At 36.3% G+C, this 22,308-nt stretch overlaps 1 protein-coding gene across 1 annotated transcript; it reads right to left on the bottom strand.

Moving 5' to 3' along the window:
• Positions 1-45: 45 nt before the first annotated feature.
• LOC110801165 (sucrose-phosphate synthase-like) lies at positions 46-7,359 on the bottom strand. The gene is made up of 13 exons (NM_001426469.1): positions 7,068-7,359; positions 5,365-5,454; positions 4,938-5,179; positions 4,734-4,797; positions 3,909-4,607; positions 3,637-3,753; positions 3,342-3,473; positions 3,037-3,213; positions 2,317-2,370; positions 2,148-2,210; positions 1,151-2,062; positions 787-914; positions 46-604 (listed from the first exon to the last, which is right to left on the bottom strand). The coding sequence occupies exons 1-13, from the start codon at positions 7,272-7,274 to the stop codon at positions 319-321; spliced, it is 3,171 nt and encodes a 1,056-aa protein (NP_001413398.1). The 5' UTR covers positions 7,275-7,359; the 3' UTR covers positions 46-318.
• Positions 7,360-22,308: the final 14,949 nt, after the last annotated feature.

Genomic DNA, 22,308 nt, shown 5'->3' with positions numbered 1-22,308 from the left:
ATAGAATGTAATGTACATAAGATCAAGATGTATGAAAACATGTAAAAAAATTGTTTTTCAGATTGTACAGATTACAGAAACTTTTCCAGTCTCTTTTTACTGCCTTTATGTTTCGGCTTCCAGCCCTATCTAAACTAAAAAAATAATGCAACAAGATATACAATTAAGTTGAAGAGAACATTCAACTGACCTATTCCCAGCGAAACTTTCCTGCAGAAATATGACCAGCAAGGTATATAAAGAGTAATGACAATTGATGAAGATTTATATTTAAAAAAAAAAACTGTGGTGGCTCGAAATCAGCAACGCTATAATGTCTTAAAGACTCTTCTGTGCTTTTAAACAGCCAATCTTGCTTAGGGCGTCACTTATGTCGTCAATGTTACATCCTCCAGTCTGGAACATGTTGGGGCTGTCAACTGGCATAACATGCTCCATAGGATATGCTCTGGTTGCATGAAAATTAGAAGTATTACTTCCGATGCCCTTTAATATCACCGTCTTGTGAACCCCACCCAACAATCCTTCATAATCTGTATCTCCAGATTCGCCAACAAAAACCACGAAATTTGACAACTCTACTCCCCAACGCATAAATAGGTATCTGTTCCAACATCATACAACATGTTTTGGTGAATTTCTGAGCAATTACAAGTTGCAAGTAAGGCAGATTTGTCAAAAATGCATGGACAAAAGTAATGCCAATGAAATTTTACGATTCAGTACTAGGAAAATGCCAAGCTAAATTCCAACAATGAACAAAATCAGTCAAGTTTCTCTGCATACCTGAGTGCTTGGGATCTTGAAGCCAAAACAGGAATGACATTCAACCTGGTACCATTTTGGCAATATATCGCATGACAACGTAGAGCCTGGATTCTCATCATCTTCCTAAGCTCCTTAGCTGGGGGTGCCTGCAAATTGAGACGGGTCAATATATTTCTTTGATACAACTTGAGATAGTGAAAGGGCCAGTATTGAACAGTGAAATAAAGAATGGGAAACTAAACTGAAGTAACCAGATAATAAAAGAAAACTGAAGCAATGCCCCTAAACTGAAGAGTGCCCCTAAACACATGCATGCAAAGAAACAATTGTAGTATCAACTGAAAGTAAACATAGACAAATATGTATGAGCCAGAGAAATTACCAAAGTGAAATCATTCACTTTAAATGCATAGCAGTGAGTTGTAGAGCTAGTTTCATCTGCAATAACAATATTTGGAGCATTCTCTCCCTTTTTCTCGTTCACGGAAGCAGCCCATTTCACCAAAGTCTTCCACAAACCTTCTCCTCCCCAACGGTAGTCAATATGCGAATAATAGTCTTGATCTAGCACAAACGGAGACTCTGAATAGTCCGTAGATGGATAGTAAAGTTCACTGCCACTGTTACAAATGAAAGCATCAAAATCTGCAGGTCTCAAGCCTCCTGAATCCAAAAGAGAATCAACTTCAGATAAGGTCATTGATGTTGAGAGTATAAATCCAATTGACCCTGTTGGTCTTTGCTCTCCGACAATAGAAATAACTGTCTTAATGACTTGAAGGAGATCTGAAGTCACATCACAATCCAGAGCGATGACAAAAATACACTTTCTCCTCCTAATAGCTGGGAACTTTAGATTACCAACATCAACCTGTGCTTTATCCATAGACTTTGACAATTTCGCAACTGCATTCTCTATTTTTCTCTTTGCATTAGCTTCTTCGGAATCTAATGAATCATCAAAACTGTTGCCTCCTTCAGTCCTCTCTGCATCCAGTGAAAGCTTTAAGTTCAAAGATATATCTTGAATGTCCCTCAAAGAATCACCAGCTGAATCTGTATCTGAATTTTCAGATCCTTCATCGATCCTTTGCCAATTTGGTTGCCTAGGTTTGCAACTGGCTATGCGTGACAAGTAATTTTTGCAATGCTCTGGCCACGAAAAGAGGTGAATGTTCTTCAACCCATTCTGTCTACACTTCGTCCATAGGTGTTTATCAGCAACAAGCTTCAAGAGAGCATCAGCAATAGATTTCTGATCATGAGGATCAATGAGAAGCCCATTGTCCAGAACCTGTAACCAACCCAATATCATTAGTGAAAAAGCTATGAACATTCAGTAGTCATATAACGGTGATAAGCATTGTGAATGAACTGACCCCAATTATGTCAACAGGGCCTCCATTCTTTGTAGCAACAATAGGCAAACCATAAGCAGCAGCCTAAAAATCAAAAATAAAAGAAATAAAAACAATGTCCTCAACTGCTAATAGAGTAGAAGTATGGGATGTGACAGTTAAAACTTCAGCTAAATGATTAGAACAGCACCTCAATTAAAGTCAGCCCAAATGGTTCAATAAACGCAGGATTGATGAATACACCCTACAGAACACCAAAAAAGGAGATAAGATCGTTAGGACATCAAGAATGTATTTCTTTACTCAAGTATGTCATATAAGCAGCCTTGTTAGATAAATAGTACTACGTGTTAGTTTATGATTAGACTTTCCGATATGCATATCTTGAGTGATGCGTAGAGTATGGTAATGGCTAATGCTCATTATATATATATATATATATATATATATATATATATATATATATATATATATATATACGAAAGGTTGAAAGAATGTAGCAAATGTTTCCAGAAAAAGTAAATACTTAGGGGAGAACCTTAAGCATGAATGTTATGGACTGTTCATTTATAAAAAGTAGAGAATCCTTTTGCACTACCATATTTAAGTTACTGTCTAGGAAGGAAGGAGAACTAATCACAGAGATATCAAATGTTAAAATTTGTGTATCCTTTATATTCTTGATCTTCATTGCATTGATAACGCATGAAGCATGATTAGAAGGTCAATCATAAGTTCAAAACCAACCCCATGCCCATTGGAAATAAATAATGGCAGCTACTTGAGAGGTTGAATTGAACAGACATTAGTGGGGTTTTTTACTTTTTTTGACAGGGACAAGCAGTTCTTATGTCTGCCACTATAGCTTGAAACATGTTTACATGCTTTCTTCACCTGAAAACTCATGTACCTTTGTTTTAGCTGCCAGGCGATAAATATCAGGAACATCAGACTGCTTGTGGTGCTTAGGATACGCCACTTGACCATACAGATCATACTTGTCAATCAATTTAAGGATCGAGATCAGGACAGATGAACTTGTGGTAGACATTTCATCAATATCATCACGATTTCCAATAATCAAAGTCTGGAATAGTAAGAAGTAAAAGAAATAATTACACAACAATCTTTCTGAGATCATAATTATCTATTACCCTACTTAAGCCTCATGTGAAACTAAGGAACAATAGAGCTTATAAGATCAGATAGACATACCAGATTTGCGAGTTCTCTCAATGGCCGGCATTCACCAAAAGCCTTGACTAATGTTGTAAGGTTCTTTTTTGGATCTGGCCTAGCAAGGGCAAGTATCATTGGCTTGCGCCCATTTGAAAAAAAACGCATAATCTGCCAAGATAAGAAGGATGAACATTATCCATCATATGTCAAAACCACCCAATTTGCACAGCATACGCAGTTTAAATTAAACCTTAACCAACTAAGAAAGACGCAAAAGCAAAGACATATAACTCTTAGGGAAATAAGGATCAAACAGAGGATTTCCACTAACCTCAGACCAAATAACTGGATCTGGATTCGCATTGCTTTCTTTATGTCCATCAATATCTGTGTCCATATCAGCATCTTCTGGAGCGATATGGTTAAATTCCATGCCAGGAGGAATTTTCTAAATAAACAAAAACTTCTATTACAATATGACAAACAAGTAAAAACATAAGAAAAAACAACAGATAAATATATGCAGGTTTATGACGTTATAGTCTTATAGATCACCCCCAAAACAAATTCATAAAAGGCAAAAGGTAATGTGCGAACACTCACAGCCATGCGGGGCATAAATCTACCGTGACAGCTCACACCACGTCTCATCCTAGCTCTTAGTTTGCGTTCTAGCACTAGATCAAATCCATGATAGAGCTGCCATTGCTCTTCTATTTCCTGTCTAGTGCTTGTGATAACTATTTCAGAGGCATCAAGACATAACTCCTCAGCCTCTATGCGCCGCATTATTTTGTATGTTGCATCAACTTCTTCCCTAGAGAGTCTCCCCTGTTTCAGCAGCTGGTCAAGCTTATCTCGTCCAAGAGAATGACCAGTAAAAACCATCGGCACATTTAAAGCACCGGATAAAAGAGCTGCAGAATCCCCAGCATCAGCGTAATGCCCATGGACAGAAGCTGGCCATACAGGCAACCCACCACCAATTTGCTCACCAAGAACTTTGGACATTTGTTTTATGTGACTAAGTGCACCATCAACAAACTCTGGAATGTATGGCCAAAGTAACTCTTTTGCTACATATTTGTCCTTCGGCCCAAATGGTATGCGGATAATGTAAGCACCGCTGCTCTCTCCAAGCTGCTCAGTTGAATTTTCAGAATTTCTTGAAGACAACATCTCAGTAGGTTCACCATAACTCCAATCTACACCTGGAGCTGAAACCTGTCTTGTCAGTAGATCAACGCGGTAAACTCCAGGCATTGATCCAAGCGCCCTGGCAAGTTCTACTACATACTTTACCTGAGTAACAATCATAATGATATCATGTTAAAGTATTAAACCACATATACTTGTTGCAAATTAACATTAGATCTAGGCAACAAGTCAAAATGAAGAAATACTCAAAATAAAACATAAAAAAGCTACCTGACCACCTGTATCAGAATCGCGACCAAGTTCCATGTTCTCACCACGTATCAAGCCATGAAGGCTGCATCAATACTGATCGTTAAAAACAATATACTAATAAGAATCACAAATATTTCAGTCTAATGCAGCCCTAGAAGGCTCTTGTTCAAGGGAAATCTAAGAAAAAACACAGCTAAACAACCATATTTCTCTAATTCTTGCCTTATCAACACAACGTAGAGTTTCTTTTCTTTGAAGGTATTGGCCCAATTGTCCATCATTTCCACTGAACTTATTCTACGCATTCTTCCTTTAGTGCTTTCACTAGCAAATAACATATCAGCAACGGTGTCTCCCCTTTCTCCTTCGGACAAGTCTTCTGACATGTCAGCAGTAGCCTCTCTGCGACCTCTTTCGCGTTCCACATGGCGTTTAGCCAGACGCTGAGCTTCCTCTCCCTCAATCTACAGCAAAATAGCATATGAGAAGCAAAAAAATATGGCAGGAGCAAAAGCCATCTGTAACTGAAATTGCTAGCACTGAAATGGCACATGCACCAAAACAAAATGTTTATAATATCCACCAACCAGAATTATTCATGAGAAATAATTATCTGCAAGTTTCTTAGAACAAAGTAAGCTAGTAATACCTGTTTCTTTTTGCGTGCTAAATTCCATATTCTCCAGCACAGATTTTCCAACCGTGTATTCCTCTCTTGAGGGCTGCGAGTTGATGCAGCCTATACAAATAAAGAAACACTCAGATTAATGAAGAAGAACATAAAATTTTCGGAGTGCCAAATTAGTAACCACAAACACAATTCTAACCCATGCAAGTAACATTAACACGCTTTCAAGAAGCAAACAATCAGGGCAGAATACAGCAACGCAATTATTTAAAGAAGAAAAACACAATGTAAACCAATGTTAGGAAGAAACAAGGAAAAACGAAAATCTCATATTCAGAGCAAAAGCACCCAACTATAATGTAAACACAGTGTAACAGAATGTAATCCCAATTTAATAAAAAATCAAAAATGTAAACACAATGTAACAGAATGCCGGAAAACAACAACTTTTTTTTTCCCAAACGTCATCCAACTACAACCCTGCACATTAAGTAATCCCAATTTAATAGGCCAATTTTAACAATTATGAATAGTATAGAAATGGGTCGCTATTTGTTCCATTTCGTGTAATTCCACCAACTATCATGGTATTTCCATTCTTGTTTTACAGCTTGCTCATCTAAAATTAAAAAGAACTCTGCCTTCTGTAATTTCCCGTTCTCCAACTCCATTTAGATTTAAATATATTCTCATTCAGCTCATCCCAAAATGGCGATCCACAAGTTTGGCCTCATTTCAAAGCAAGTCTCAAGTAGAGTCTACACAATTTTAGTTAAAACCTTGTGAAAATTTTAGTTTCTATGCATATTCATTACACTATAAACTTTTCTAATCAAATTGATATACTCCTTCAACCAAATTGACAACCCTGCAAAAAGTCACTCACCCCCCCCCCCCCCCCCCCCTCTCCAACCCAATATTATTTGAATTTCGACCAATTAAAAGTTCCTGGTCGTTTTGCATTAAAAAAATATATTATTATGTACGGAGTATGTGACTGTCATTTAGAAATGAGACAAGAATTACTCCGTATATTACAAATTGCTAAAAACTCCTCTCTTTTCCCAAAATTCTAAAAATTACATACGTAGTACGGAGCACTTGATAAGTTTAGCAAAAACTTCACTTTGATGGTTCAAACATATTTATCTCGCAATCTATTATAATTCAAAAGAAATTAACTTCAAAATTTCAAACTAGAACCTTTTAAAGTTCTACGGAGTAATTAAATTAAAGCTCGTGAGCACAGATTTAAACAAACTGAGCTCAAACAAACCAAATTATAGTTTGGCTAAAATGAGCTCAGCTTAAGTTCAATTAAATACAAATAAATGAATAATGAATGAACAGTTATGCTGGGCTCGACCCGTTGACAGACTTGACACCTCTATTTTATTCGATTCGTCTCGATTCACCCTAATTAATATCCCAGATAGAAAATAAGATCATAAAAACAACTTTTTCCACTGAATTCAATGAACTCCCATTTCCAATTATAAAAAGTCAATCAAAAATTCCCAACAAATCATATAATAACACGCAATAATCAAATAAAAGTTTAAAGTTACTGACCAACCACATAACTCCACAATTGTACAATTTTATATTCAAAAATATTTTCAAAGGTAATTTAACATAATATCAATCAAACAATACCGGCCAACAATCAAAATTCAAGGAAACGACGAAATTTCCAGAAATTGAAGAAAGAGGGAGAAACATACGCGAACCCAAGAGCGATGAAGATCGGTCTCATCAAAACCAGAGATAACTTCTTCAACAAAATAACGAGAAGGACTAAAATGACCTCGTTCACGGAGAAGCAACGACGGCGGCGCAGTCGACGTTTTTCCAGTAGAAGCGTCGATACCTTGACCTCCGACGTCTAAAATGGCTTCTAGATAACTGTTAATCCAGTCGTTTCCCGCCATTTTTTCCCGATCGAAATCTGTGAAATTTGTTGAACTTTTTTTAAAAAATTCGGAAGAGAAGAAGATGGAAGAAATAGTGTGGCGTAGGAAGGAGAGAGAAAGGAGGAGGAGGAGGAGATTGACAGTTATGGAGTCAGGGACTAAGGTACAGGTGGCACAATGTAGGGTAAGAGAAAGAAGGAATTTTTTACAAATATTCGCTTTCTCGAACGCTCTTTCTTAAATAAATAAATAATGAAAAAGTGAAATAAAAAATCACGCCACGCCTCCGATGATATTTTTGTCGGGTTTTATTATACATTCGGGTGTACCTAGACTTTAACGCTATAGGATTATAGGAGACATCAAAAATATATTAAAAACTTTTATATAAGACGGTTTTATATAAACGTTATTTAGGTGTCATTAAGTTAAGCAATGGAACTAATTAGTTAAGCACTAGAACCAAATTGTTAAGAATTGAAACCAAATCTTTAAGCAATGGGACCAATTAGGTAAGCAATGAAACCAATTAGTTAAGCAATGAAACCAATTAGCTAAACAATGGAACCAATTAGTTAAGCAATGAAACCAATTATTTAAACTATCGAAGAGGTCTTTTCGATAAGGCGATCTTACAAAAAAAATGACTAAATTATGGAATATTTTATGGGCAAAGAAGTATATTTGTACCTATCTCTCAATATACTCATATGCGATAAGAATTGTCATATTTTATTGTACAAAATGCTACGGAGTACTCCGTAAAAGATAAATAAATTGAACAAATTCGATCTTAGGCCTTATCATACACTATGACCTTTAACCAATTATTTTAGTTGACATCTATACAATTAGCTCAATAAACTCAAAGTTTTAAACAAATCAATTTGAGTTGTACTCTTACTTATGCACAAGTATGTCATTGGTTGTGTATTAGTGTAGATTATGAAATTTGACACTTCTTATTGAGAAAGTATGTTTTGTATAGTCCAAAAATAAATCTATGTGTACCAAATAGTATTTTCATGTGTATTTGATAATTTTTGTTTATTTAAACAGTTGTAACACTATTAAAGCGAGCAAGTAAACCCCTTAAATATTGTATTTAGCCTGAATAAGCCATATTAACATTATTTTATTTATTTAGCCTGTATACGGACTCTTTCTATTTGCCAATTAATCTAGATCTCATTAGAATTAAGGATACTCGAAAATAAGATACGGGCAAAATTTTATAAGTACAAGGGAGCTGGTGGGTCCAAGCAAGTCGGCATGTATAAATGTATTGAGCATAGTGGCTTTTTAATTTGCTCCCATTATTTATGTGACCTTTTTCTTCCCTCTTGCTTGGGGGGCTAAATTATTATTTTATTCAATTTTTTTAAAATTGGTGTTCGAAAACTCAATTTGGCTTATTGGGTTGGGGTGTGTGATGGAGAATATTACTACTCCATGCCTTTGCGATTAGGTTCTCTCAACTTATCAATCACCTATTATTATTATAGGACTTTCATTTTTGTGGAGAGAATTTTAGATTGGGTTTTTAGAAAATGACTAATCTTAGTGGATGAAAAATGTAAGGATAGAGGCAAACTTTCAATTACGTACGAGTATTAATTTCGAGTTTTATCCTAAACAAAAGTAATTTTCCCTCAAAAAAAATTAAACAAAAGTAATTTAAAGTTTATTACATTATCACATGAGTTACATTGTCCTTCAATTTAAAGAAAAAAAATAGAGAAAACGATGGCTTGATCGCTTCCTCTTATGCTCTATTTGTTTTGACGAAAACATTTTTTTTGGAAAATGATTTTTCTATTTTCCTTTGTTTGTTTTGTTAAGGGTGTAAAATAATTTTCCCAAGATGGAAAATAACTTTCTCCACAGAAAACTATATTCACTTTTCAAAATAAGAAATGCTACATTTTCCACTCTAATCTCTTATATTTCCTTTTCTATTCTGTCATTCTCACTTATATGTTCTTTTTCTTCATAATTTTTCAAATGTGTATCGTATATGTGTATCGTATATGTATATTTCTAATTTTTTTTTCAAATGAACATATACGTTTGCAGTCCTCCAGCTTGGATAATCACAATATATTTTGCGTTCTTTCAAGTTACGACTGAAGCTGCTTGGAGACAAGACATATTATTTTGCGTGCTTTAGATGATCCAAAAGTTGTATAGTTAATAGTTGGGCTGTAAGTTTTTGGTTTAGCCCTTTTTGTCACAAACTTGATTATGGACTAAGGTCCTAAAACAATAAATTGTCTCCGTTTTTATGTTAAAAAAAAGTTAAGCTAATATATGTATTATATACTTTCTCCGATTTTTAATACTTGCAACGTTGGTAACTTTCATGCATACCTATGCAAAACTTTGATCATTAATATCTTTAATTCTCTTTAAGCAAAAATTATAAAAAGTTAATATTTTGAAAATACAAATTGAGACGAATCTAACAAGATCCTACGTGATTATGTTTTATCTTACGTATAAATCACCAACAATTGTCAAAATAGAATATGTGAATAGTGCAAAATACACAAACGTTGCGAGTATCAAAAATCAGAGGAAAGTATGTATTTTTTTTTAGTGGAGTAGCTAAAAAGGATAACTTTATGCAGGTCTAACGCTTGAGCCACTTTGAAACATACTGTAACTGATAGATGAATTTTCCACCAACTTGTGTTGGTAATGTGTACTACTTCCTCCGTTTCAAAAAAATCTTTACAGTTACTATTTGCACGAACTCCAATGTAATATTTAACTAATAATATATCCAATTCCGTATGTGAAAAAATTATAAAAATTTGATATTCTGAAAATACATACCGAGACCAATCTGACAAAATCTTACATGTAATATTTTGATGTATATAATAGTGAGAATTTACGGTCAAAGTTTTTATACTTTGGACACATTTTCCGAAGCGTAAAGAACTTTCAGAAACGGAGGTACGTAGTATGTATTATGTAGGGATAGAAATATCCAGTAAATGATCCAATACCTCGATCACCCGCTATAATTAAAAGGATGGAAATCTGAATTAAATGGATGAAAAATAGGTGATGGGTGAAACAAGTGACATTTTTGGTCCATCACCCGACTCATCACCAGTTTACCACCAACTATCATGGTATTTCCATTCTTGTTTAATTCGTTTTACCTTTTACAAAATTTTAAAAGCAAGATCTCCATGTAATCCTTACACATAAATGAGAATAATGGGTTTTGAATCACTTAAAACTCTTAAGAAATGAGAAGAGATATCTTAGTTTTAAAATGATAAAACTGTAAAATGGTAAATTCTTGACCCTTATCAGAGGTTTTCTAAGACTGTGAACTCTTGACCCTTATCAGAGGTTTTCTAAGAATATAATAAGTAGTGTCCTCTTGGACTCTATTAGCAATAAATACTCCGTAATGTTTTCTACAATTGTTGCATTTTAATTTGGTACTAAACAATATTGTTTGGTATAATTTGGGTGGTTGCATTTTGTCATTTGGTACCAAACAAGTGAACAACATAGTTCGGTATTCACAGGTCAAAGTGGTTGCATTTTCATTTTGTACCAAACAACATACTACGCAGGTTGGTACTCACAAGTCAAAGGTAAATATGTTTTTTTGGTGGGTCAAACTCATTAAACGAGCTGAAGTTACCATTTTAGTCATAGTATTGTCTTTATGGAAACTGCTTATTACGGAGTATAATCTTAGACTTTCTCATAAAATCACTCATACTTTTAGCTTTTATACGTCCATAATAATGTATAGTGATGCCCAAATATCATCCCAACAACAACAACAAAAATAAGTGAAGCCTACTTTCCCATCTACACCACGTGTGTATTACAATTTTGGGGATAGTGAGTTGTTACTTTTTCCAACAATAAATACCAAGCTACTACAGAGTAGCTCCACAAAACTACAAGGTTTTGCAAAGCTACAAATTTCATTCTTCCACAATTGTTGAGCTTGTATCTCTAACTCTTTAATATTTGCTCTCATGCTTTGATAATGTGGATTAGTACGTTATATATGCCGTAAGTAAATGTAGGAATAAAATTTTTTTTTTTTTTTTTTTTTGGAAGAAATAAAAAAACTTATCAAGCATAGGCCGAGGTAATAAACAGGAAATGAGGAATGTTCTTTGGGTATATTAGGTTTATCTGTTAGGTGCACCAGAAAGGCATGTTCCCAACTTCCCAATTCTGATATGGAGCTACGTAGTACTAAATTATTCGAGTATATGATTCTTGATAAAAAGCTAAGCAATTTATCCTTTCTATCTCTAATGTCATCTTGATGTCGATCCCGATATGGGGTATGAATGTACGTGCACGGACTTTAAGGAAGATTATTTGTCAACGTACATTTAGAATATAAAAAATTCTTATGAAATTACTCCTAGTTAGCAAGGTTTGATAATCTGTCAGATAAATTACTCTGTATTAATTAAACAAAAACATATACGGAGTAGTTGTCTAGTTGGTGAATGCTAAAATAAAGTTGGTCTGATCATCATTTTATTTTTATTTTTCTTTTTTAAGTTAAGATGGGGGAGCGAAATTTCGGTATGTTGTGATGTGTTTCAAAAAATATCACAGGGGCATTTTGGTGAATAACATGTACCATTCATCAAAAAGAAAGTATCATTTCGTTAAACGGAGTACCATTACGATAAAAAAAACATGTACCATTACGATAAAAACAGAGTACCATTCCGAGTAAAACATGTACCATTGAAATTCAATGTATTTACAGAATTGCCCATGTGATGCACAATTTAGAAGGTGTACCATGGTGCACATAGAGCATGGTGCACCTTAAAAACACTAGTATATAATTGAAAGAACATCTGGTTACGAGAAAAGAACATGAGTATTTTTTTACTAGATTTTTAATAAATAGTAAAATAATATATTATTTTTATAACAAAAAAGTGAAATATTATATCGCATGTTCTTTTGTTGTAGTGTCATGTTCTATTGCTTATGCACATATGTTTTTTTGGTGCACCACGGTCCATAGTGCACGGATTGCATGTGATGTGTTTTGAAACACATCACAGCATGTCGAATTTACTTCCTCTTAAGATGGAGTGTTATATTGTGTCAGAATTCTAGCTTGCACGTATCAACATGTTCGGATTAATTAGCATGCTATAGTGCTATACACTTGGGGGAGTTAGAGGCAGGATACACCGCTGGTAATCAGCGGGTGTATTTGGCTATTTGCCCATATTCAGAGTATTTTGTTCATTTCATGTGTTTCTGTTGACAAGTCAACGGATGCTTCCTCTTGTCCTTAATGATAGTCTTTATTAAAAAATGACAATATTTATAAAAACAATGACAATATTCACACTAGCAAAAATAATTATTCTAGAACACATCTAGAAAACGAAAAACAAACCAAGAATAACCAGATAATCAATGAGAATTTAATACAACAATGACAGTAACAAAATAATCAATGACTAAATTTAATACAACAATGGCAGTAACCAAATAATCAATGACTAAATTTAATACAACAATGACAGTTACCAAATAATCAATGACAGTATATCCAAATGACATATTGTAGCCATATATACGATCATTCCAATTCACGATCTAACCATTCTGAAAATCATAATAGTGTTAAAAAGGCACGAATTTACACAAGTGATGTTAAATCGTAATGAATTTGTTGAATTCACAATTGTACAAGAACTCTTACCTCATCCACAAAATTAAAAGCTCAAATGATGCAAAGAAATCAAGAAGAATGTGATTTAGTCAAATGGGTTAAACTAGAAAAGGATGAATTAGTGGTGAAGAGAAAAATGGAGAGAGGGTGGAAGATGATGGAGGGTAGAGGTTGAAGATGATGGAGGGCCAACTTTATCATTTCTTTTAATTTACTTTTTTTTTTTGGCTCGATAGGGGGTGAAGGAACCACGGGTGGACATCGGTGTATCCTCCCTCGGGAGAGGTAGGGAGAACCCTCCCTCAAAGTGCCCTTAGTAAGATTGTAACCCCAACTTTTTGGTTGGCTGACTATAAATTTAGGATGAAACAAAATAAAAATACTACGAAGTACAATTGTATTATAGTCTTGGCCCTTATTATATAAGTCAATTCTTAAACACTTTAGTGTCGAGATAAAATATCAACAATACTCTTCCTTAATATTTAATTAAAATGTTAAAATACATGTGTAGAGTGTTACAACATTAGTTGCATATAAACCTGATTTTTAAAATACATGCACCTCTCGCATCCATCAAATGTTAGTTGTACATATAGAGATGGACAATGGGATGGGTCTGACATAACCCACCTTAACACAACCCGAGTGGGTTATGTGGGGTCGGATCCACTTATGACTCATGACACGACCCGCACAACTTGTGTTTTTTTTTATGCGTCGTGGATGGAGTTTTTCCAACACAACCCATTTCGACCCATATATCTCATCCCACACGGCACAACCCACCACGACATATATACTAGACCCACTAGACCTACGAATTGAAACACAATCCACACGAACCTAAACCACCCAACACACGCACCTAACCCATGGCCATCTGACATTGTGATCCACCTAATTCACCATCCTAATTTCAACTATTTTTATATTTAAAATTAAGAAACTTTTGGTATTTACTAACTTAAAAATACACCACTTTTGTATTAGTACCTTATGAAATTTTATTTTAATTTACTACCTTAAAGTATGATTTTGTTTGCAATCACTTCCACTTTACAATTTTTTCTCGTTTTAAAATTAAGATATCTCTTTCATTTTTTAATCGTTTAAAGTGATTCAAAGTTCATTTTTTTTTCTATAGGGTATTCATTGAGAACGACATTTCATAACACTTGTTTGATAATTCACAAATATTTTAAAATATTCTTAGAAATTATTTAATTCGTTTTACCTTTTACAAAATTTTAAAAGCAAGATCTCCGTGTAATCCTTACACATAAATGAGAATAATGGGTTTTGAATCACTTAAAACTCTTAAAAAATCAAAGAGATATCTTAGTTTTAAAATGAGAAAACTGTAAAATGGCAGTGATACCAAACAAAAACACTTTAAGGTAATAAATTAAAATAAAATTTTAAGGTAGTAAATACCAAAAAGTCCTAAAATTAATGCATAACATTATTCCCCGTGTCCTCTTTGAAGGAAATAATGCCCTTGGTCCAAGTATGCATTCTATGTTAAGTCTAATAAATGCGGTTCAGTATTAATTAACAAGTTAATAATTCAGTGAGATCAAGTGAGCTGAATGCCTAGCTAGAGGCCGCTTCAGTTCAAGTGGAATTAATGATATTAATCCACAGCTTACTCTTGACTGAACCCGTAGGGTCACACAAATAGTACGTAAACGGATCAAGTATTTAATGGCATTAAATACTCCATCTATGAATATTCGGAACCGACGGATCTTGGTTTCAGTGGGAGCTAAGATCGTCACAGGCAAGAAATGAATACTCCGGAAACGATGATATTGCCGGAAACGGAAATATGGATCGTATCGGAAATATGAATATTATCCAAGTCGTAGATGTTGCCGGAAACGGAAACATGGTACGTATCGGAAAATATTATTGGAAATGGAAATATTACCAGAATCGGAAATATTGCCGGAAACGGAAATATTGTCAGAATCGGAAATATTACCGGAATCGGAAAATAATTCCGGAAACGGAAATATTAAATATTTGTTCGAAACGGAAATTAATTCCGGAATCGGAAATATTAAATATTGTTCGTATCGGAAATAAATTCCGGAACTGGAAATTTAATCGGAAGCGTATCGTACGAATTAGCATCGGACGAGGCCTGCCGGACGAAGGCCCAGCACGAAGCCGGGCCATCGCCCAGCAAGCACGCGCGCCACAAGCCCAGCCAAGGCAGCGCCCAGGCCTACCGCAAGGCAGGCCCAGCGCGCGCCAAGGCCACGGATGCGTGGGCCGCGCTGCGTGGGCTGCTGCTCGCACGCGCATGGGCAGCCCTTGTGGCTGCCGTGTGTGTGTGAGTTTATGCTCATGCGTGATTCCTAAATCTACAAGAGTTAGTGTATGATTAAATTCCTATTCCTAATTGGATAAATTAATTAAATAGAATTCATGTAGGATTCTAATTTCAATTAATTCGTATCCTACTAGGATTACGATTCCTTTTCCATAACTCTATAAATAAAGGCCTAGGGGTCATTATTTATACAAACAAGTTTTAAGTATTCAAAACTAAGATTTTTAAGCAGAAAAATCAGCCAATATTCTTGCCTACCTAACCGAAAATATTAGAACCTTAAGGGCGATTCTAGTTGGTCAATCTTAAGGCGGATCCGGACGTGCTGTGGACTATCTACGGAGGGACGACACTTGGAGTCCTAAAGACTTGTTCTTGTTCGGTTCGGGCGCAGCTAGGGAAGGCACGCAACAAAGAGTATGCATCTAAACTATGCTAAATGATTATGTGTAAATAATATGTTTCCTGGCTTTATGGTTTTTCCGCATGATTTATGAACTGTCATATGAATCATAACCTAACAGTGGTATCACGAGCCCCTTATTATTTTCATAATCTAAATTGCATGAACATGGTTAAATATTACAAATTTGCAAGAATTAAAAGGGGTGATTAATTTTCGTAATTGTTAATTAATTGCAAATTGCGTTTATTTAATTATACGTACGCAGTTTTTCGGCAGTTTCTTCGTTACTCATCCAAATCGAGTGATTTTTGTGTCAATTCCGCATGTAAAAGGCATTCTAAAATTTTGACAAAAATAGTGTTTTTCTGCCGAACCCAGAATTCTCAAATTCGAAGCCTAACTATGACTTTTCGAAGGTTTTAGTTTTTCGAATGCAAAATTTCGTAAATTTAAGATGTTAAATTAAATATTTGCGATTCTTGTTGATAAATCTTGATTTTTTGATTGACCTACTGCATATGTTTAACAAGTTTGAATGCCTAGTCTTGTTAATTATGCAATCTAATTTGTAATTATGATTAATTTGTTGAAAATTAGAATAATTTAGAATTAATTTGATTTTCATAATTAATTGTAATTTAATTAGAAACCTATGATTAAAAACCACCATAAAAATTGTAAATTTACGATAAATTTTAAATTTTTATGACCTAAGACTTGAATCCATAACAATCGGAAATCAATTGGATAATAAATTTTCGATTTTTTCGCCCTAAAATTATGAAATTAATATTATTTATTAATTTGTCATTAATTTTAAATATAAATTTTAAATTTTATGCGATTCGTTCATATAACTTGCACGCACGAAGCAATGGACGCTTCGTGTTACCCTTAAGGGGTGTTGTATAATGCGGGCATGCGACGACGAGCAAGGGAGCTCGTCGCCCGTGCGGCACGAATGCAATGAGCAAGGGCGTAGTGCACGAGCACAAGGCAGCAGCCCTGCCTTGTGTCGTGTGCCACGAGCAATGAACGAATGGGCATGGGCGAAGGGCGAGCCAAGGCAGTCGCGTGTGGGCAGCAAGCGAGCTGCGCCACAACGCGCGCTGCCTCGCACAAGAGCGCGCAGCCTCGCGCGCAGCGAGCGCAAGCTCGCGTGCCACGAGCGCTGCGCCCAGCATTACTCGCGCGCACAGCGCGCGATGTCGCGCGCCCAGCGAGCGATGTCGCGCCCCAGCGAGCGATGGCTCGCGCGCACAGCGAGCGATGTCGCGCGCCCAGCGAGCGATGTCGCGCGCCCAGCGAGCGATGGCTCGCGCGCCCAGCGAGCGATGTCGCGCGCCCAGCGAGCGATGTCGCGCGCGCGTTCTGCGAGCGATAGCTCGCGTGCGATGAGCGCTGGCGCGCGCAGCGAGCACCAATGCGTGCGGAGGCTTGCGATAGGGAAGCAGCAGCTATGCGACGAGCGCATGGGCTGCGCGCACATGGCCAGCAATGGCTGTGTGCGTACGGTCCATGGGCGTGCAACGCGTAGGGTGTTTGCGTTACGATTAGATCGTTTTGAATGTTTAATTTGAAAATTTCAGTTCACGTAATTTTAATTAATTTTAAAATTAATAATTTAAATTATTTTCTTGGATTTTAATTTTGAATATTATAATTATAATAAATGTTATTTATTCTAATTATTTTACTAAAATTAAAATCATGAGTTAATTTAAATACGACTGAAATTAAATTAAATTTTTTGGATTCAATTATAAATTGATATGAGCTTTAAATTTTAATTAAATTTGTATGTTTCCGGTTGGACTAGAAATACATTTTTATGTTTAAAATTGGTAAAGCATATGAATTTATTGGTTTAAGTAGGAGCGCTTTTTAGTCATAAACTCTTGATTAGGTCTACAAATCCTTAAGGTTAAAACAACTTGATTAGAATTAATAAGGACTGAATAATTGGTAGATTATTGGTGCCCTTGATTAATTGCTGCAAATGTTTACGTGATGCATAATGTGTTTTACTAACCAGCTATGTGGGCCATTCATGATAATGAATGGGTGAATGGTATATATTGTATATGTACTGTTTTGCAGGTTATGAAGTGACTAGTATGGCCCAAATAGGATAGAAAATATGGTCTGCGTACCATTAATTTGAATGTAATTGGTCTAAAGTACCAAAGTTATTTTTCAATTCAAATATGGTCTGCGAACCATCAAATAGTTGTAATTAGTTATAGCTTATCCTATTTGAAGAAAATGGTGCCTCCCACGGAGATTTTCAAGACGGACTTTGAAGTCAAAGCTTCAAGATGAAGTCGGGCCATACTAGATCACAAATATCTTATGCATGTTTTAAGTTATTTATTGCTTTAAATATGTCTTAAAATGCATGAGATCAAAAGCTTGATTATGTTGCATGATTAAGGATTTTAGTTCACTTAAAATCTAACCAACATAGTAAGAGCCTTAAGTTCCAAACTTAAAAATTGAGTTAAAAGGTGCCATGCCAAAATATACACTTGCTTGGATATCCTTTACATCAATCTAGTAATAGTTTTCGCTCAGCGAGGTGTTACTTATTGGTCCTAAAGGGGCAAGGTACACAAATAATTGTGAGTACATGTTAGTTTTGGTGAAACTCAACGATATAAGTAAGGAGTCCTTTTATGTCGTGGCAAATTCGATAGGTTTACCTAATAAGTTCTTAAACGTACCTATCAACCAAGAATAGTTTCTAGACTATTAGCAAAAGGCTTTTGCTTACCTAAGATGTTCTAGGATTAAGTCGACAAACTGTGCTTAGTTCTTCAATGATTTTAGGATCTTGGAATCATTTTATTCACACCTGCCGGAACACATAATTTGAATAAAATGCTTAATAAACATTGAATTATGCATGTATGCTAGAATTTAAGTTTATTAAGAGAAACTGTGAATGGTTATTTATTTGTTTATTCTTTTCAATTGTAGTTTTTAATATGGCAAACAATAATTCATTCAACATTCGATCAATTCTCGAAAAGGAGAAGTTGAACGGGAAAAACTTCCTTGACTGGCAAAGGAACTTGCAAATAGTTCTTATGCAGGAAGAAAAGGAGTATGTCCTAGATGAGGCGATGCCCGAAGCTCCAGGCGACGGGGTCACTCAGGCAGCCCTCAATCGTTGGATTGATGCCAACAAGGATGTGAAATGTCTAATGCTCGCCACCATGAGTGCGGATCTGCAGAAAACGTTCATCAACTCAGATGCTTTCACAATCATCAGTGAGTTGAAGAACATGTTCCAAGATCTGGCTCGAGTCGAAAGATTCGAGACTCATAGGCAAATTCTTGAGACCAAGCTTAAGAAAGGCGAGCCCGTAAGTCCACATGTTCTCAAAATGATTGGACTCATTGAGAATATGAGTCGGCTGGATCAGCAATTTTCTCAGGAAATGGCTATAGACACCATCCTCCATTCTCTTCATAGCGGGTATGATCAGTTCAAACTGAACTACAGTATGAATAGTCTGGACAAAACGCTCACTGAGCTTCACGGTATGCTGAAAACCGCTGAAAAGACGCTCAAAAGTGATAAGCAGGATGTGCTTATGGTGCGTGGGGGCAAGTTCAAGAAATCTGGAAAGAAGAGGAATGCTAAGAAAGGTGGCAACAAGGCCAGCCCAACTAAGCAAACTGGCGCCAAATCTGCAAAGAGAAAGGTCAGTCAACCCACTTCTGAATCCGAATGCTTCTACTGCAAGAAGAAGGGGCATTGGAAGAGAGATTGCTTGAAGCTAAAGGAAGATCAGAAGAACGGAACAGTCGTTCCATCTTCAGGTATTTTCGTTATAGACTGTATACTTGCTAATTCAACTTCTTGGGTATTAGATACAGGTTGTGGCTCACACTTATGTTCCAATCCACAGGGACTAAGAAGAAGTAGAAAGTTAAGCAAGGGTGAAGTCGACCTACGAGTGGGAAATGGAGCACGGATTGCTGCATTAGCTGTAGGAACTTACTATTTGTCGTTGCCCTCCGGGCTAGTTTTGGAACTGGAAGAATGTTTCCATGTTCCAAGTCTTACTAAAAACATCATTTCAGTTTCTTGCTTAGATGCTAAGGGATTTTCCTTTATAATAAAAGACAATAGTTGTTCGTTTTATTTTAAAGAGATGTTTTATGGATCTGCTAGATTAGTCAATGGACTTTATTTATTAGATCACGACAAACAAGTATATAACATAAATACCAAAAAGGCCAAAAAGGATGATTCAGATCTCACCTATCTGTGGCATTGTCGATTAGGCCATATAAACTTGAAACGCTTAGAAAGACTTCAAAGGGAAGGAATTCTAGAACCATTTGACTTAGAGGATTATGGTAAATGCGAATCATGTTTACTTGGCAAAATGACAAAGCAACCTTTCTCTAAAGTTGGAGAAAGAGCAAATGAACTATTGGGTTTAATCCATACAGATGTATGTGGACCAATGAGTACAAATGCTAGAGGTGGTTTCAGCTACTTTATCACTTTCACTGATGACTTCAGTAGGTATGGTTATGTCTACCTAATGAAGCATAAGTCTGAATCCTTTGACAAATTCAAGGAATTTCAGAGTGAAGTAGAGAATCAATTAGGCAAGAAGATCAAGGCACTGCGGTCTGATAGAGGCGGTGAATATCTGAGCTATGAATTTGATGACCATCTGAAAGAATGTGGAATTCTATCAGAATTGACTCCTCCTGGAACACCACAATGGAACGGTGTGTCAGAACGGAGGAACAGAACCTTGCTAGACATGGTCAGGTCAATGATGGGTCAGGCCGAACTTCCATTAGAATTTTGGGGACATGCACTAAATACAGCTGCACTCACTATAAATAGAGCTCCGTCTAAAGCTGTCGAAAAGACTCCATACGAATTATGGTTTGGAAAGCCTCCAAATGTGTCTTTTCTTAAGATTTGGGGATGTGAAGTATACGTCAAACGATTAATTTCAGACAAACTTCATCCAAAATCTGACAAATGTATCCTTGTGGGCTATCCAAAGGAAACAAAGGGGTATTACTTCTACAATACATCTGAGAACAAAGTGTTTGTTGCTCGAGATGGTGTCTTTTTGGAGAAGGATCACATTTCCAAAATGACAAGTGGGAGAAAAGTAGACCTCGAAGAAATTCGAGTCGAACAACAAACTCTAGAGAATGCTCAAGATGACATTCAAGATGAAACTCAGAGATCTTTAGAAGAATCTGGTGAGAATCATGGTCAATCTAGAAATGTTACCCCGCGTAGATCGCAAAGATATAGATCTCAACCGGAAAGGTACTTGGGTATTTTGACGAACGAGAGCTATGACGTTCTATTACTTGAAAGTGATGAACCTGCGACTTACAAGCAAGCTATGACGAGCCCTAGCTCCAAGCAATGGCAAGAAGCCATGCAATCTGAATTAGACTCCATGTCTGAAAACCAAGTATGGGATTTGGTCGATTTGCCAGATGGCTACCAAGCCATTGGAAGCAAATGGGTTTTCAAACTGAAAAAGGACAAGGATGGGAAACTTGAAGTTTTCAAAGCTAGATTGGTTGCAAAAGGTTACAGGCAAGTCCACGGTGTGGATTACGATGAAACCTTTTCACCAGTTGCAATGCTAAAGTCTATTCGAATAATGTTAGCAATCGCTGCATATTACGATTACGAAATATGGCAGATGGATGTCAAAACTGCTTTCTTAAACGGCGTTTTAACAGAAACTGTGTTTATGACACAGCCTGAAGGTTTTGAGGATCCAAAGAATGCTAAAAAGGTATGCAAGCTAAAGAAGTCAATCTACGGATTGAAGCAGGCATCCAGGAGCTGGAATATACGTTTTGATGAAGCAGTCAGTGACTTTGGTTTCATCAAGAACGCGGACGAATCTTGTGTATACAAGAAGGTCAGTGGGAGCAAAATTGCTTTCCTAGTATTATATGTCGACGACATATTGCTTATCGGAAATGACATTCCTATGTTGAACTCTGTCAAGATTTGGCTCGGGAAATGTTTTTCGATGAAGGATCTAGGAGAAGCACAGTACATATTGGGCATCAAGATTTACAGAGATAGATCTAAAAAGATGATTGGACTTAGTCAAAGCACTTATATCAATAAGGTGCTTGATAGGTTCAAGATGGCGGACTCCAAGCGAGGCTACCTACCCATGTCTCATGGAATGACTCTAAGCAAGACTCAGTGCCCAAAAACACTTGATGAGCGTAGACGAATGAATGGGATTCCATATGCATCATTGATTGGTTCAATAATGTATGCTATGATATGTACACGCCCGGATGTTGCGTACGCACTCAGTGCTACGAGCAGATACCAGTCAGACCCAGGAGAGGCGCATTGGACTGCTGCCAAGAACATTCTGAAGTACCTGAAAAGGCACAAAGATGACTTCCTGGTCTATGGTGGAGATGATGAATTAATTGTTAAAGGCTATACGGACGCAAGTTTCCAAACCGACAAAGATGATTTCAGATCATAGTCTGGGTTTGTCTTCTGCCTCAACGGAGGAGCAGTAAGCTGGAAAAGTGCTAAGCAAAGCACCATTGCGGATTCTAC

This window comes from Spinacia oleracea, chromosome 1 (genome assembly GCF_020520425.1).
Source record: "Spinacia oleracea cultivar Varoflay chromosome 1, BTI_SOV_V1, whole genome shotgun sequence".
In the NCBI taxonomy this organism is placed as follows: Eukaryota; Viridiplantae; Streptophyta; class Magnoliopsida; order Caryophyllales; family Amaranthaceae; genus Spinacia; species Spinacia oleracea.
Note: the sequence above shows the minus strand (reverse complement) of the source record. Positions and strands in the feature narration are given on the sequence as shown.